This window comes from Dufourea novaeangliae, unplaced genomic scaffold, assembly GCF_001272555.1.
Source record: "Dufourea novaeangliae isolate 0120121106 unplaced genomic scaffold, ASM127255v1 scaffold21, whole genome shotgun sequence".
Classification (NCBI taxonomy): Eukaryota; Metazoa; Arthropoda; class Insecta; order Hymenoptera; family Halictidae; genus Dufourea; species Dufourea novaeangliae.
The window spans coordinates 1,197,065-1,215,818 of NW_015373910.1; the positions used below are offsets into that span (position 1 = coordinate 1,197,065).

The 18,754-nt window shown below is 30.3% G+C and overlaps 4 protein-coding genes across 4 annotated transcripts; 1 reads left to right on the top strand and 3 right to left on the bottom strand.

Moving 5' to 3' along the window:
* Window positions 1-2,349: 2,349 nt before the first annotated feature.
* LOC107194082 (solute carrier family 12 member 9) lies at window positions 2,350-6,471 on the bottom strand. Its single transcript, XM_015583646.1, has 10 exons — window positions 6,449-6,471; window positions 5,914-6,193; window positions 5,696-5,830; window positions 5,000-5,337; window positions 4,707-4,920; window positions 4,363-4,632; window positions 4,073-4,280; window positions 3,195-3,983; window positions 2,645-3,076; window positions 2,350-2,548 (listed from the first exon to the last, which is right to left on the bottom strand). Exons 2-10 carry the CDS (start codon window positions 6,179-6,181, stop codon window positions 2,350-2,352), a joined length of 2,853 nt encoding a protein of 950 aa, XP_015439132.1. The 5' UTR covers window positions 6,182-6,193; window positions 6,449-6,471.
* Window positions 6,472-7,292: 821 nt separating this feature from the next.
* Window positions 7,293-8,818, top strand: LOC107194103 (probable trans-2-enoyl-CoA reductase, mitochondrial). The gene is made up of 5 exons (XM_015583669.1): window positions 7,293-7,518; window positions 7,632-7,868; window positions 7,953-8,174; window positions 8,236-8,466; window positions 8,543-8,818. The coding sequence occupies exons 1-5, from the start codon at window positions 7,327-7,329 to the stop codon at window positions 8,771-8,773; spliced, it is 1,113 nt and encodes a 370-aa protein (XP_015439155.1). The 5' UTR covers window positions 7,293-7,326; the 3' UTR covers window positions 8,774-8,818.
* Window positions 8,819-9,463: 645 nt separating this feature from the next.
* LOC107194146 (protein OSCP1) lies at window positions 9,464-11,053 on the bottom strand. The gene is made up of 4 exons (XM_015583712.1): window positions 10,767-11,053; window positions 10,257-10,576; window positions 9,907-10,181; window positions 9,464-9,839 (listed from the first exon to the last, which is right to left on the bottom strand). The coding sequence occupies exons 1-4, from the start codon at window positions 10,876-10,878 to the stop codon at window positions 9,464-9,466; spliced, it is 1,083 nt and encodes a 360-aa protein (XP_015439198.1). The 5' UTR covers window positions 10,879-11,053.
* A 2,033-nt stretch (window positions 11,054-13,086) lies between these two features.
* LOC107194074 lies at window positions 13,087-18,557 on the bottom strand. Its single transcript, XM_015583639.1, has 10 exons — window positions 18,424-18,557; window positions 17,809-17,874; window positions 16,764-16,931; window positions 16,515-16,677; window positions 15,397-15,468; window positions 15,099-15,218; window positions 14,719-14,823; window positions 13,936-14,238; window positions 13,766-13,858; window positions 13,087-13,691 (listed from the first exon to the last, which is right to left on the bottom strand). The coding sequence occupies exons 1-10, from the start codon at window positions 18,501-18,503 to the stop codon at window positions 13,581-13,583; spliced, it is 1,281 nt and encodes a 426-aa protein (XP_015439125.1). The 5' UTR covers window positions 18,504-18,557; the 3' UTR covers window positions 13,087-13,580.
* Between the last annotated feature and the right edge of the window lie 197 nt (window positions 18,558-18,754).

An 18,754-nucleotide genomic window follows, 5' to 3' on the forward strand; every position in this document is an offset into this window, starting at 1 on the left:
ATTGTGAAAGGTGGGTAGATGTAGAACTTGTGATTCCATCTACTTGCCTTGGGCCTCCACTCGCAGCAACCTCCTCGTGGTGAGGCCTGGGCAATCGGTATTGTCATCGGTAAAATACTGTAAACTGAAGACAATATCGAGCCAATGGCTGCGAACTTCGAATATATCTCATAAAACCACGTTCTATATAACGCCGAACCAGGATTATTTTAGAAATCGATATGAGATTCAAAGTGTAAAAATGTCTAGTACTTTGAATGTTTTAGAAAATTATTCCAGATAAAGATGTATGGAACTACTGAAAATTACTATAGATTTCTTTTTCTTATTCTGTAAATTCTTTGATTGGAATATGAATGTTGCTGGAACATTTTCATAGGACAATGATATAAATGGAACTGTAAAACTTTTTTAAGTGTTACAGTGATATTTCGTTGGCCTCCGTATTAGCGCACTGCGTCGAACACGGATAGCATGATGTAGTTGACAAAAAAATTTAGCTAGTAGTCGCAAGGGAGCAATTGATCGAATAGACGTATTGTACCGTAGCGCATCGTATTGTATTTCAAACTTTTATATCATTATAATTTATGTGTATATATGTATATTCCAGTAAACATACGTCAGGTAATATAAGCTTCATTTCATCGAATTGTCTTAAATATAACTGCATAAATATTGTACAATCCTATACTAATTATAGTTGTCTGGTCCAACAGGTTACTACAGAAACTAACTACTGCCTACGTCTTTTAAACTTGGGCTGTAGTAGTATCTGCAGAAACTGTCATGGTTGTTGGGGTTACTATATAATTTGCTCACGGAAGCACGCACAAGTGTTAGATTTCGGCAGTTATACGAGCAACATTAGACCGAGCTCGAGACTCGTACGAGCAACAGAGATAAAGGATCACGTTTCAAAACTCTTGCGCATGCTCCGGGGGTTCTATGACCCCACGTTCTCACCAAACGGGGCTACTGGCGCCATCTCTGGGGGTCCTATGAACCCACGTTCTCACTACACGGGGTCTCTGGTACCATTCCAGGGGCTCTATGACCCCATGTTCTCACCACACGGAGTCTGGCGCCATCTCCGGGGGTTCTATAATAATTTGTAATGGATTTGTGTAGATTTAACAATTGCCTTAAATACTACTTATATATGTATACACATTCCTATACACTGATTCGCCGCGGGCTAGTATATCCGCTCCTCTCTTAGCACAGACTGTGCTGATCGAGTACTTCCTTTTACCTGTTCTCCATACTCCCTTCTTAGCTACCTGCGCCTACTAAGAACGCTGCAACATAGAACAAGCTGTTATGAAATGAATGCAAAGTTTGCAGCCATTAGCTCGGTATTATCTTCGGTTTAGTCAGTCTATTAATTATTTAATCGTAATTACGATGTGAATATGTAATAATGATTTGAAAAGTGAACATATAATTAATTATGGGGTCATAGAACCCCCGGAGCCTACGTTAGAGACCTCGTGTGTGTGAAAAAGTGGGGTCGGTCATAGAATCTTTGTTTATTATAAAGATATGTAAAATAAAAATTTGTAAATTGTAATTAATAAATATTACTCACTTATGTGTGATAATGCAGAATAGAAGTATACTACTTGTATTTGAAAACATATAAGCCTTTGTTGTCAGTGCTAAATTGTTGTACTAACAATGGAAAAATAATGTGTTTTGCATTATCGGACAAGAGTCGATACCACCGATTGTTCGAATTTGTAACAGCAATTATCTCCGCATGTTACTCACCTCTTTTAGAAAAAAAGTTCCTGAAAGAGGGTTCCTTTTCTACTAAATTCATAAAATATGCAATCTAATGATAATAATATAAATAACACAAATCTTAGTTTTACATCTGCTTTTATTGCAACTATCATGTTACACCTATTTCCAGATTAAGTGCAGTACAAAACAACGATATAGAAACAGTTCTATGTATGAAATGTATTACCATAAAGCTTACATATTTCTTGGTAAAGTTATTTCACATGTTTCAAAAATATTCGGTTCTGAAAAATCTCTTATAGAATTATTTTATCACAGTAATAAACTATATTTGTTACATGATTAAGGTTCTCTTATTGTAATAAAAAGAGCATTATTAGTCTAGAATATTTAACTATGAAACTTTACAGTTACGATGTAATTATATCATAAATAAAATATTTCTAATACTTTTTGTATTTTAAATAGTAATACTTATTTTTTCAAGTGTGTTTAAAGCGTGAAAATTTTAATTTAACGTTAAATAATTAATTTATTAAATTATACCTTTTTTTTAAAAAGTTAGTAAGTAAGAATTTATGTTCATATATGTACATTTTGTTATAGTGTTGTTGATGTGACAGCACTAACCCCATGCACTAATACTGTAGGTGGTAAATCTGCTGTCAATTCCGTTAACAACTGTAGATACTGACGATACATAGCCTCTTCATTCCAAGTATTTGACGCTGGTGGCGCAGGCAAGTAAATGAATGTTGTTGCAGTTTGAGATGAATGCTGTCTAATTAATTGATTAACGCTAAAAATGAAATTAGTGAATATAAAATATTTATATTAACCGTTATTGTTCATGGTATTCCTTGACAAAAAACGTGTTGAAAATAATAATAAATACCTCAAAATGTAAGAACGTGATACATTGCTTAAAGTCTTATCGGTATTTTCTGTACTTGATTCATATGGGGGTTCCAATCTTGATTCAATCAGAGATCTACCTTTTAATCCTCGTACTTGTGTTCCCCAATTAGGAATTTTCTCAATGGATGCAGATATTCTCAACATGTTCAATAATTTCCTAATGCGATGTTCGTTAGAAATTCTTGGATATTCACTAATTGAATTTTGTGAATCTGATATACTTAAACTTGAATCACTGTCTGAAACTTCACAATGAAACACCCTCAGATGTAAATTTTTCCATACAGATACCATGTTGATAATGCATGCAAGTTGAAGCATAAATAATGATGTTGTATCGAATGGATCTTGATCTGTTGGTTGAAAAAAGTTTACAGGCCATACATCAATATATTTTAAGTTAGAGTTCCTAGAAAAAAATTTCTTTATAGTAATCATTATAATTGTAAATAATTCAATGATATGCATTACTTACAAAATTAAATACCGACTATATTATTTAATAGCGAAACTATTTGCGCACTTACTTTGTTATTTGCGATTTATTTAATGTATGGAAGTTTCTACACACGCATAAATTTTTTTTCATTTTTAAAACATCTGAACACATTCCAACGTATTGTACTGGATCCAAATTTTTATCCGTATTTGATTGTCTAAGTGGGAATGCAGTACTATTTGGAAATGTTGAAACATTCTTGAATGTGTCTGTTGCATATTGAGAATTTGTGAAAAAATCTACTTGCGTTTCTTCGTCATAAAAACCAAGAACAATTGTATTTGGTTTCATTGCTCCCATTCCAGATATTCTTATTAAATGATGTAATCCTTCACGTACAGTTTTTGTGACTGTCAATTCAATGAATGCTTTTACTTTCATGTGATCAACTAAACTCAACCAATGTGGATATTCTTCTATGGTAGGGTCAATATTTTGACCCGAAAATTCTCCAACTTTTACGTGCCCAATTACATAAAGTCCACCTTTCTTCAAATCATTTACAAAATCTATAAGTGGACATGCTGATCGTGGCGAAGCTACCATTAAAAGCATTTGTGGTCGCCAAAACTTCACATGGTCTTTGCGCGAATCGAGCATTAATAAATATTTCCTAACTTGATGGAATATCAATGCCTGTGATATACTTCCCCACGGCGCATTTTTACTCGGAGAAAATAAATGCAGTACAATAATTAATATCAAGCATAGTATTATGCTACTGGAAGCATAAATGCTATTTATAACGAACATCATTATTAATGTTCCGAAAAGTCCAATTGTCGCTGTGTGCCACGTAAAATAATTGAACGTTGGTCTGTAAAATAAAGTACAAACATATAAAATGTATAATACTAAACATTGACGTTAATACTTAATGTAACACAAGTTCAAATAAAAAGGTACCTAAAGTTTGGAGCACTCGCGAGCTCAAGTCCAAGACAAGCCAAATTGGTAGCTAAATAACTTAATAAAAACAATACCGAATTAATTTGAGCAATAGTGTTCAAGGAACCTACAAGTAAAATTATTTGAACCAATGTCCATGATGTAAAAACTGCAGCAATTGGATTTCCTTTCCAAGTTCCTTGTGTTACAAAGTTTAATCCAGATCCTGCAAATGTTGAAAGTATAGAATATAAACAAGGTGAATAAATACAAAAGATAACTTGTAGAAATTTCAAAATTTGATTTACCAAAGACATTATCTTTTGCTAATGCTTCCAGTACTCTACTAGATCCTATTAAATTACTTAATCCAGCACTAAATGTTGCGGTTAATATACCAACTGCTACAAATGGTGGCCAAATATTAATCGGCATCATGTACATAAAATCATTTTGCAATAAAAACCGACTTGTACTGGCAGCTGTTAGAATAGATAAAAGAATGTAACATATAAATGTAAACAATACAGCCGATAAAGTTCCACGTGGAATGTTTCTCCCTGGATTTTTCAATTCCCCTATAAACAGATATAAAATATTTAATACTGAAGTGTACAGAAAGTATAAATTAATAAACTACCCTGGAAATTACCACTCATGTTAGCTCCAGCCATTATACCAGTTACCCCACTGAATAATACACCAAAAACACTGGCAAAATCAGTCATTACTCCACTACTTGAATAATCCTGACTATAATTTGAATACAGGTTACTCACAAGGGTAGATGATAACAACCCTGTATAACTACCATTAACATGGGCAGTTGCATTCTGAACCAGTGTATTTGCATCTGGAATTGGTATCTACAATGAAAACAATAGTATGAATAAGTATTCACAAGTATACCACTATAATAAATTTGTTTAAAGTTTACATTATTACCTCCATAGATCCTTGTGCCAAAAAGCTTATAAAAACACTAGACAAACAAACACAAACAACTGCCAAAATAGCAACACTTGTTTTTGCAAACATTGTTGCTCCTATTAGGCATACTAATAAGTTGGCAGTGTTTAATACGGAACAATATAAGAATCGCCACCATCTACCATCTGGAATAAGTGCACTCTTGCCAGCCAAATAACCAGATGGCCCAAAATTTTCTATCAATCCTTCTGCGCAGCCAGAGATACAAAGTGCACTTGATACAATGTTGGCCATAAAAAATAATGTACCGATTGAACCACCAAATTCTGGTCCAAGAGTACGACTAATCATGACTGTATAATAATTAATAAGGAAAATTTATTACTGGTTTTACAAAATCTTAATATAAACATTATTTTAACTATTTAAAAAAGATATACAATATTTCTAATATATTACACAAGCTGTCATTATAAATAATTGTAACTTTGAATCTTATAAATTCTTTCAGGCTATGAATTATTATTTGAATAAGGATACTCATAGTTACACAATGTGATAAAAAGCAATATATGTAGTTTTATGTGTGTTAGTTGCAACGTTGATTGATACATTATCCCTGAATAGCATATATTGTTGCTCAATGACTCACTAATTATCACAGATACTAAAAATATTTCATAACAATAAATAATTATCTGTCAAGGATACAATAAGCACCTCCTCCCTCAACTGCTCCATTTGTTGAAATTGCACATACAGATGCTACAGTGAACACCAAAATTCCATAAGCAATTACAAATTGTGTCAAAGTTACAAGTAATCCTGCATTGCCCACAATATATCCTGGAATGTAGAATTGATATTACAATGTAGAATTAATGGGAAAGTACTTTTTTTCATTAATTAACTATACAATGTAAAAATACCCATTCGTATAAAAATTAAGGCACTGAACATGGATAATGTGACTGGACTAAACACACCGGCAAATGTTCCCAAAGTACGACCACTATCTGTGCCCAAACTACCAAATTCAACATATCCATCTCCTTCAGTGTGCAGAACTCTACCAATTCTGAAGAAATTACTTAATCTGTGAAGAACACTTCTCCCATGAATTAGTGGAGCCTTTTCACTTCCAATCTTAATGTGTACAGGTTCATTGTTTGTTGAACCTATTTCTGATGCTATCATTTTTTGTATTCCCTGAAAAGATAATTTTTAATTGAATGTATACATATATATACATATATACACACATATAAACAGGTAATTAATGCACAAAAACATAAAACTACGTGATTCAACTTGTTTTATACAAAGATTTCTAACAATGAATATAAATGCATGAAGACATAAAATGATAACAGAATATATGTAACATACATATATATTTAGTGATTTGATTTCTTTATCTAAATAAGCTACGTGGATTACTTGGTCTTATATTAATTTACGTACTTGTTTCGTTATTTACATAACACAATACAAAACTATCGTTGAACGTAATTAAATCACGAACTTATTATGATGTCATCCATAGAAATGTCAAACAGCGACTGACTACATAGCGGAACACTTCGAGGTTAATAAACTCATATCAGGAAATATGTACTAATTACTAATTTTCCACTTAACTCACGTTTCTCGAGATAAGAGAATTATCTTAACTTTATAATTATTAAGTATAAATTTGCTTGATATATTATGGGAATTCCTTACTTGAATACGCATAAAATCTTTTATCTTAAATATGTTTGGTATTAACCATAAAAAAATTTCATTATAACATAACGGATCAGCATATATATGTACATAATTTCGTAATTGCAGAACATTTTATTGACACAACAAATGCATCACTTTTGTACGAAATAGATAAGTACTATATAAATATATACATATGTAGATATTATCTGATATTGTTCGTACACTATTGAAATTATATGAAAATTCATGTTTTGTGAATCAAATAATACGCGTTACCAATATTGTTAGCAAATTTTGGTTTGAATTTTCTTTAGACCCATTTAGACCAGAATATTATGTACATACATACATACTTACATACATATGTACATAAATTGGTATATATATATATGTATATAAATAACATATATTACATAAATATATGTGTACATACATATATTATGTATATATGTACACATATAGTCTAAATGTTTCTTTTATATAATATTGATGATTTTTAGTAATTTTGATATTTAATTTACTATTTAAATAGAAGAATCATACGAAGAGTCATTCCAACGCGCCGGAGAGGGCTCATCTTGTGACATTTAAAATCAAATTTCATGTAAACCATTATATTGAACAAGAAAATGGTTATGTACATAAGAAAATCAGCTTTACCATTATCACGATCGATTACAAAAAATTTTACGTTAATTCGTCAAATGAGCATAGATCCGAAATTAGATTCTGTAAAATCCTTGTTTTACAAAGAATATGGAGAACCTGCAGATGTTTTACACATTACAACACAAGCTATTAATCAACCAGAAAATAATCAGGTAATTAATTATTTCAGGAAGAAAGTAATTAGTAAATTACTGTATAAGAATCTGTCTTGTAATCGTTCTAACTATTTGTTATGAAACAATTACATGAATCATTCTTTGTAAAGGTTTCTGTAAAGTGGTTATTAGCACCTGTTAATCCAGCAGATATAAATACAATACAAGGCAAATATCCAAGTAAACCACCTTTACCAGCTATTCCAGGAAATGAAGGAGTTGGTGAAGTAATAGCTATCGGATCTAATGTGAAAAACCTAACAGTTGGTGACAGAGTTATTCCAAATGGTACGAATTTAGGAACATGGAGAACACACGCAAATTATAATTCAGATGAGCTTATGAAGGTAAAATAACAATTTAAAAAATAAAATTAAATGTTCAGTTTATGTATTGTTGCATCAATGTTATAACTCATATCAAAATTTCAGATTCCAAAAAATGTTGGAGCCATAGAAGCTAGTATGTTAAATGTAAATCCATGTACAGCATATAGAATGTTAAAAGACTTTGTATCATTGACACCCGGAGATACTGTGATTCAAAATGGTGGAAATTCTGCAGTAGGACAAATGGTTATACAATTATGTAAAACATGGAACTATAAATCAGTCAGCGTTGTCAGAGATAGACCAAATATACAAGAACTAAAGGTAGATGAATACTAATGTGTTAAGTTTGTAAATCCCTATGTAATACTGGAAATCTTTTTAGGATCATTTGACCAAATTGGGTGCAGATGAAATATTGACTGAAGATGAAATAAGGAAAACACAAATTTTTAAAAGTAAGAAGTTACCATCACCCAAATTAGCTCTTAACTGCATATGTGGACAAAATGCATTAGATTGTTTGAGGCAGTTAGCACATGGAGGTATTATGGTAACTTATGGTGGTATGTCTAGGGAACCTATAACAGTTCCAACTTCAGCACTTATTTTTAAGGTAATTATAATTTGTGTAATAACTTATATTGTTCTTAAATCTGAGACAAATAATAATAATTCAATGAAATGTATAGGATATAACTTTAAAAGGATTCTGGATGACAGCATGGACAAAGGCAAATATGAATTCCAAAGAACGTGTAAACATGTTCACTGAATTAGGAACATTATTCCAACAAAAGAAATTAAAAGCTCCACCACATAAGTTAATTCCATTTTGTCAGTTTCAAGAAGCAGTTATAAATGCACTTAACATTGATGGTCGAACTGGTGTAAAGTATATTTTAGATATGACTAAATCTTAAAGTGATTTTTTTTAAGATAAGAATTTTTTAGTTTCTTAATAAAACAGCCGCGTTTCATGTATATTTATAACTCTTACATGCTAAAAATAATATTGACACATTCGTTGTGTTATAAAGGCTTTTTAATTTTAAATGTGATACATACACTGTTATACATTTTTAAGTAAGATTTTGTGCAGTATGCAATAAACATAATATTAGATGTATCAATAAAAAATTGTTGGCATATTACAAAAAGTATTGCCATGTTACAGTCATGGGCGTAGCCAGGTTATCAGTCGGGAGGGGGGCAAAAATATTAACACATCGACTGCTACAGTGAAAAAGGCCGTACGTAGCCAGACACATTTTATTTTGTTTCATAAATTCTTGAAAATGTATGCGTTTTATTAATAGAGGCTGTTGGTCGTATTTCAAATTATACTGCAATATTAAATGTTATGCAAAAATTTTGTAACTCAGGCAAGGGGGAGAGGGAGGTCAAAATCCAATTTTTTTCTTGTAGGATGGGGCAAAACACACCTTTTTCCGTCCTGGGGAGGGGGGGGAGGTGTGGCAACTAGCTACACCCAATGTCAGAGTTACATGTAGAAATATTTATTTATACCGAAAGATAGTTGTATATAAGTATAGACAAAATGTACAAGTTTAGTTTATTTATTATATAACTTAAAAATATGTCATACGAAACTATTCTATGTTCTCTAATATGTCCAATATGAACATTTGGTTTTCTAAGTCTTTAATGTTATCTTCAGAAAAATCTGCAAGCACATTATCAAGTTTTGCTTTATAATCTTTATTACATACTGTTTTTTCATTTTTTGTAGTATCTGCATTACTTGTATTATCTTCTTTAGAATCAGAATTATCTTGTTCCATATTTGTATTATCATGATCATTATTTAAAAATAAATTCAAAGTAAAAGGTCTTTTATATGTAGTTTCTTCAGTTCCCAGTTGAACAGCTAACATACCAAGTTCTGCTTTTGCACCACAATCTTTCGAATAATCTTGATGCTCTTCCTTTAGTGTTAGCTTCAACATTTCAGAAGTCATTGCATACCTGTGTGACAATTATTTAGTATGCTTGTAATCCAACACGATTGAAATTGTCTTTGTTCTCTACTTACATGTTTTTACCTAGTAAAGTAACACGTTCACCAAAAAGATTGAATGAGCCACCAATCGTTTTGCGATGCATATCCCGCAATTTCATATCAGAAAAACTACTCCTGTTTTCTTCGTATTTTTCGTTATATCTACTAGACGTTACATTAAAAGTGCCATCATCATTTTGTAATCCAAACCTAAGAAGGATAGATACCCTTACACAATATGATTCTAATTCTTTCAAGCAGTTATTTCTGATATTCCAGACTTCTTCACAAGTTAAGTCTTCAAATATCTATAGAACGAATAATGAATTATTTATATAAAATTAGCATAAATAAATAATTTAATTGGAATACAAAATACTTACATCAATCACCATCTGATGTAACATCCCAAGACATCGTTGTACTGTCGGATTACTGACCATATCACGCATTGCGTCTGTGTGATTTAACGTTAATAGAATAACTTCTTTAGGGCCGGTAGCTGCAGTTAATTGATATTTAACCATCATAATCATTAGATCGAATAGTTTATTCATGCTATTTGTATCTAGTTTTACTATGGACGATAATACAACAGCCTCTAAAGTGGATCTTATGGCAGGTATTCCATTCATATATCCTTCCTCAAATATAGAACATAATATTTTAGGATTGAATAAAGCAGCAGTTACACCTTCTATCACTAAAAATAGTGATAGTAATCTCATTAACTAGGCGAAACATTGTATATTGATATTGTATAAAAGTTGAAAAAAATTCATTTAAAATGTAAATTCACATTATAACATACAAAGAATGGTAACGATATATAGCGTACATTTCTTTTGTTAATTATAAATAATATACTTATTACAAAAGAATTAAACACTAGCCTTGTACAGATTTATCAACACTAATCTTCTGTGCTTTCAGTCTTTGCTGTAGAACATATAACATTTCGCCACCCATATTTAAATAAAGGATTGGTGTTACGTAGTTAGACATTTTTTTATTAATATTTTTAACGTTCACTTTCACTAAGTACTGAATGTTTTTACTATTCAAGACACGTAAGGATTACCATGTCCATACCGTTGTCCTGACGACAATCGTGTACATAAAAATTAATTGACGCAGTATATTTAGAGACTGCGCGACATTTCGCGCTTTGTAGCCGCGAACAACCGCCCTTACAATTCTAAATTATTAAGTCGCGTTACAAGTAATGTGAATCTAATATACAGCAACGAAGAAAAGTCGCATTACTTACTAGATGATTTGATGTACTACGCTGCTATACTGTATAGTGTATAGCATTAATGAGTTCAATTATTCCTACATCCGAAGCTAGACACTAAATAATGTTACTGGAAATACTTATATTCTTAATATTTGAAAATAATCAATAGAAACATATTTTTATCATTAATTTATTTCTCAAAACATATTAATACTTTTAATAGCAGTAAGTTATTATAATTGTATACATTAACTAGAAAAAATGTCTAACTTATAATAATTAATAATTTAATAGTCTCAACAAACATAGTATTTAGCGAAGAATGAAATTTTAAGTAACAATTTTTAATCTCCTGGTTTCAGTCTATAACTTCAACAATACTAATTATACAAAACTATTACATTCAGAATGAAAGACGTTCTTACAATTGTTATTTTTATTTTATAACTTGATAGAAATATTCATTTCAGTAAAAAAAAAAGAACGATTATTATCTGCACTATACATTAAAACAAATATTAAATAATTAATATTAATAGTTGCCTCTGTAACAGTACAAATAACAGTAACATTAATCAGTTATAAAATAATATAATTGGACGGTTATATGTAACAAAAGATATTGTATTCCGCATTTTTATAAAATATCTTAAGTCTATGTCGAAAATTGGCTCAGTTAAATGGAACGGTTTAGATTGTAGAAAGAATTTCGTAGCCCGTTTCCTTCAGTTTTTTAATTCAGTTGTCATCTTTCAGTTTGCTAATTATAAATTACTAATGTATGTAGATTTCTTTTCAACAAAATACGCCATGCATATTGGTCAGTCTAATATTAAATCTATAGTATGCTCTATTGCACAGGCATATTCTCCTTCCATTTTGTTTTTTGTTATAATTATGTCAGTTTAAGTACAATTTTTTAGTACTATTCAACAAATGTTAATGAAACCATTACAATATGTATTTATAATTTGCTAATAAGTACATAAATTCCATAACAAAAGTTGAAGTAATAACAAACAAAGAAGATATCAGTATGTAAGTTTTTTACAGAGACGTGAAAACTTTTTAAGTAAATATGAATGTATAAACAAACAATGTGCTAAAAATCAAATACAATATGTAATGGTATTCAATATTCCCCTGAAAATTGTAAACGATACCATTCAAAAATTTACAAGTACCTTGTATATAAGTACATGCGACTGTATAACATTCTATTGTATACATTATTGCACATTATAAAGATAAGATTTTTACAGGTGTTAAACTTAAGTTTAATATTATACTTAAAATAAAATTATTTCATGTATATGAAAGAAACATCTAATTCGACATGAAATTCATTTGATTGTATGTCTTATATACAGAGTATAATTTATATAATATTACGTCAAATTATACTATGCAACAAATTTTGAAGTACATGGATATGCCAGTTCTAAAATGTTTGAAACAAATTTAGAGAAATCATTTGAATTGTAACCTCATTTGTACAAATGCAAATAATCAGTAACGTCACTCCTGAATCAACATGTTTCAACATATTAAAATTATCAGTAAATAAAAGTCAAATAAAAGTATCATTTTTGATTTTTACACTGTTTACTGAAAATAGGTAAACATCGTGCCTTGTTTTGAGAATACTTATGTATATATTTTATAATACACGGATATAATTAATTTTTTCACTCCTTGCAGAAATATCACAATTGTTTCTCATTTTCTATATATATATGTATATATATCTTTTTTCTTAAGAAACTTGAAGAAATCACGTCATTTTATTTCAGTAATGTAATGATTAACTCAATAATATTTAGGAATTTTTCGAAACACGTTACTAAAAGAACCTTCTTTCTCTGAGAGAGAGTATTAACATAATTTACAATTTAACTTATAAATTATATGTCCAAGTACCTTTCGCCGATTGAATGTAACGAAAAGGAACAATCGTGTTTCTTACGTCGGGACTTTTCGACCTTCTCACACAATCTTGGCTTAAAACTCTACACCCCGGGCTCAAAGTCAAACCAGTGTATCCACCTCGAGGAATACTATCACTGCTCGCCACTCTTCTAACGTCATTGGTTTTTCTATCTTCGTAATTACCAACTACTGACATCAAATTATCTGGTACAGAGTCCCTAAGTTTATACGCACATTGATTGTTTCCAAGATACCTCGGACTTGGATCTATTGATACATTTTTTGGACTTCGCATCATCAAAGAAGCGTCCATGCATCCATTACGACGAATTTGACGTTTGTCAGTAGTGTCATCGATCAAATGCCGGTCACATGTGTTTTGGTCAAGATTACAATTAGCATCATTATCAGCGCACTGGCAAGGAATTATCGTAGAATCGAGAGAATCTGAGAATTCTGGACTTGGAATTGAAGAAATACTGCCCATATGAGAGAAGGCGACCGTCCCCTGAGGGTTTTGGGGACGGTGTCAGAAACATCATTCCTCTAACTCGTCCATTCGATTTCTAACGGCCATTTCTACCACTTCTAAACTTGGATAATCAAGTTCTTTAACTAAGCATAATACAGCTGATAGTATATTCGAATTCTAAAATCAAAAGATAAAGAATGTCTTGTCTGTACTCCACTTTACCAAGCTTACACAATGATTAAAAAACATACCCTTGTGACAGGTCTTCTGTGATAATGAAATTGTGACCTACATTTTTCTTTCTCTGAATGTCTCACCCATCCAGGTACTTGATTCGAATCTTCCTGTAATTTTACAAAATTATTTCATGTCTTATTTCAAATACATTTGAATTAAAGTCTCTAGCAGCATTGATTCTGACCCTCTCAACATTAGGATGGACTGCCGTTCTTCTAGGTTGAGATGGCGGCTGTTGTTCGTCATATTCTGTCTTTATTCTTTGGTCATGCTGTTCTTCATAATCTGGCTTGAATCTATTATCGTATTCGTAATTATTTCTATCTGAACGTCTGTCATCCATGGATTCATTCAGTGAGTATTGCGTACGTGGAGACGTTGGTGCATATGCACGTTGAGGTGTTTCATTATTACTATATTCTGTATAACTTCGTCTTTCGTCATATTCACCGTTATGTCTTGAAACTGCTGGTCGTTCGTCATATTCCTAAAAATTACAAAAACACAATGAAATTTTGACATATTACTTGGGAACCTGTATTCAATCATTTGTATTCAATTATTCTAAGATGAAGGAAGTATTATAAAAGTACTTAATTTGTGATTTGATTAATTTGCTTCTAAATCTAAATCGAAATTTCAGTACTTAAAAAAATATTACAATGTAACATAGCATATAAACAGTAATTCGCCAGAAACAAAACACATTTAATTATCAAAAATGTATAATTAAGTGCCACGTTCTTCAGTGAATCACCCTGTTACACATGCTATATATATATCATTCTTTTTAGTACCTTCCTTTTATGTACAATCTACTTGCTAAAACTAATTCCAATTATAATAATGCCACAAACTGATTCATTATACTGGCATAAATATAACTGATGAATAGAATTACTATTAATATAACACTAATAACAAACTATTACACTGCACAAGAATTGTGCAATTCTATAAAATATACCTTAATCATTTCAACAGTGTTAGTGTTCACACTTTCACTGACGTTGCGTGACTCTGTACGTACAGTGTCATCTTTGCTGTGACTCTTTGACTGTCCATTCTGTAGCTGTTAGTATATAAATGCAGATAAGGAAGCAATGATATAATCAAGCTCATTTAGTAAGAATTCAGTTAGTTTCAATTATTCTGCCCAGAATTACTAAATGAAAAACTTCATATCATACTAAATCTATCAGAAATATGGAAGCAATTAATTGACAATCTAGATATAATGAGAATAATTTGATTCCATGTATATTTTTGTAACAAAGGAATAAGTTAATATAGAAGTATATTCACGCAATTATATATATGTATACATATATTAATCGGCTGACTTACTTCATATGTATACTGATTGTTTTGCGAATAACGATGAGATGGTGATGCATTATAGTTTGCATTCCTACGATCTGATTCATGATATTCTTCTTGAGTGTGCTGTGTTTCTTCAAAGCTTCTCTGCAAACAAGCACTGAGATAAGAAAATACTTTCTATTATAAAACAGTATAAAATATTATAAAAATAGTTACGACAAGTACTTATAAACACGATTATTATAATAAAATTGTTGTAACGAAATTAAAGTTATAACCGAATGTAAAAAAAAAGCAGATGAAAACTTAAACTTCATATTACCTGATCGCTTGAGGAACTATATCTTCGATGACGTATCACTTCTGTTTCTTCGATATATTCAGTGACAATATCCTAATTGCGTAAATGTTATTGAAATGTTATGATGTTTGTTAACAGACATATTAACATGACAGTAGGTATATGTTTTGACAAACTTATTTTAGTAGTATTAAGTAAAACCGCAACTGTACCGATAGGAACTAGAAAGATTAAACCTAGAAGCAATCTACGAATTATGTAGGAAAACACTGGCTCCTGCTTTGAATAATTGTAACTAATCTACATATATAACAAATTTCATCAATTACAAGCACAAACTGCTGATTCAATATCAGTATCTACACCATGGTCTTAAAGAACATCTCCTTTACATTGTGGGACACCACAAGTCTAATCTTTTCAGTTTTTCATCAAGTAGTAGGTTATCATCAATGATCAATATATAATATATAAGATATTTCAGCTAAGATCAAACACCTAAGTATTTCCTTTATCTTTAATCATTTGAGAAATGTTTCAAACACACAGTTTGAATGATTTCAAAAAAGTAGTATCGTAAATTTTTATATATATCGTCGCCCAAGTCCTTAACTGTTCTAACTCTATTATAAAAAAAAAATTTAGTTAATCTACGTGCGTCTCATTGGTCCAAAGAATACAAATTCACGGTAATATAAAGAAAATTCAGCCTAGAAAACAATAAATATTCTTTTAAATCCTAAATCCAAAACTTTGAGTTTTTTTTCTTAATAGTTGTATCTCCAAATACTAACAATAATGAAACATTTCTGTTAATAATAAGATAAAATTTTGTTGAATATTGTAATAAATAGCTACTCAGTAGACGATATTATAGTATGTTTGATTATGTCACTACTTTTCTGCTTCTATAATATTAAACTTTGTAAACTTTAAACTCAATTTTCTCAGTTTACAAATTAATGGAGATAGAACACTTAAGAACTAGAAAAACAACATAAATAAATAGATAAATATATATGTATAATATTAATAACAAAAATAAATGAATATTTTACAGAAAACACTCCATGATAAAATAATTGAGTAAATGTTTTACAAAAATGCGATATTAAATATTGTTTAATGAGTAATCTTACTTCTGGACTCACTGCATCTGACTGAGGTGGAGATGCATCAATATCAAGAGGATGAACCAAAATATGGCCCCTTGTTAATGCTGTTTGCACTTCTTCTGCTGACACTACTTTGTCATCAAGTTTTTGTAAATTTGGCAAAGCTCTGAGAACTGCTAACCGATATCTAAAAGAGAATTATTTTTTATTTAAAGCTGTCTTGAAAGATTAAATTATCTCTGTAATAATAATTATTAGTCCAATGTATATTACCCTTCTTTGTCTGCACAAGGATTTTCACCGAGCCATAAATTTCGTAGGTTTGGTAAACCTTGAAGGTAACAAACTTCATTTAAATCTTTAATATTGTTCTTTCTTACAAACAAATCCTGAAGACTTTGGCAATATTGGAAATCGGCAAGCGTACTGATATTATTCACACTGGAAATAAGTTTGAATAATGTAAATATGTCCAATAATATTTCATTTTAAAATAATAAATAAATACATCATTGACAAATAAAGGTACATTTCACTTTATATGTACACTATATTTATTGTACTTAATGTTAACTACAACATTGTATACTTTTTCTTAGACATAAATCTTAAATTAATATTTCAACAATCAATGATCGATTAAAAATTATATTCATTATTATAAGAATCATATTACATAAACATAATTAATGTTATAAGGACAATTTATATATACAATATAAATATATTACACGCTTGAGAATATAACATAAAACCAACCTTACTACAAAAGTGTCAGATAAAAAGTCGCATGTATGTACATACACAAGTTGGTTAAGATAAAATGTAATTATTTGTTGAAGAAATGTTTAATCATAAAACATAAAATACCTTTTCATGTTATATACAGTAGGAAAGTAAACTGCATTATTTATCACACATTACTCTGACTGATAATATAATTTCAGTTTCCAAGACTAATTTGCATTACTATGATTCATAAAAAATATGCAAAATATTTAATCTCTTTATAGAGAAACATTACATGCATTCATTTATGTAAAATTAATTTGTTATTCTCTCATCATAGTGAGATATATTACAATGAATTCAAAATGTGTGGGTAGAACAAGTTTACTATGTGTAGGCTGTGCTTATGATCTTGAGTTTTTCACAAACCTATCCATAGTAGGAGTGCATTAGAATTTTTGTGATATGAACAGATTTAAGTGACTTGGATCATTCCTATGAATAACACGATTCTTATAATTATACTTTATTACAAAATATATGACAAAGTTGAAACATTAGTTTATTATATTTCATTCAAATCACTTACCTCAACGACAGTACTTCCACGTTTTTCATTTTTCGTAAAATAGTCACATCGGTCAGTTCTGTACCCCTATAGTAACAATAAATAATAAGACTTATAGTAACACAATATAGAAACAATACTTTAAACAAATATGACAATGAATTTTAAATACATGTAATGTTTACATTTTATCATATTGAATACTGTTAGTTGCATAGCTTATTTAAGAATTATAAAATGGTTTTAGACAGACAGAATGCACTGATTTGTATCTCTTACATTTTCAAGTTTATTCCAAATACAATTCAAGTATTAATATTTTGTCACCTGAATATGTAAATGTATTATCTTCTTTTAAACGAAAATAATATAAAGAGTAACAAGTAAAATAGTTTACAAAACACTTATCGATGAAAAAGATAAAAAGATACGGTAAAGTATATTTTAGGTTGTGACAATTGTCTCTCCAACGAGAATACCGTAAAAAAACTGTAAATTATATAGCTGCATCTATTACAAGAAATACTCGGAACATGGAACTTGTCATTTTAAAATTGTAAGATGTATATACCAAGTAACGACTGTAGAACACTTAACAATCCATTTGAAAAATGTAACATCTTTTCAAATACTTACCAACAATTAAGTTTCTTCACAGCAGAGAAATCGGACACTCGTGTCCGAGCCACGACCATCTCCTCCGTTAACTTCACCATAATGAAATTTTTGATTTATACAGAAATACTAAAAACAAAACAACAAGAAGAGGCCCTACGAAAGTTGGAAATTATTGCGAGAAAAACGCAACTTAAACCATCACGATGAATTTTTCAACTGCAAATTAAAGACGCAACCGAGACCCATCGCCATGATGGTTTGTCGTCGACTAATTGAACAATATGGTATGGACGTATGTATGTACGCCCACGAGCAAAGTCGGCTTCCACTAGGGGAAAAAGTGACGTAG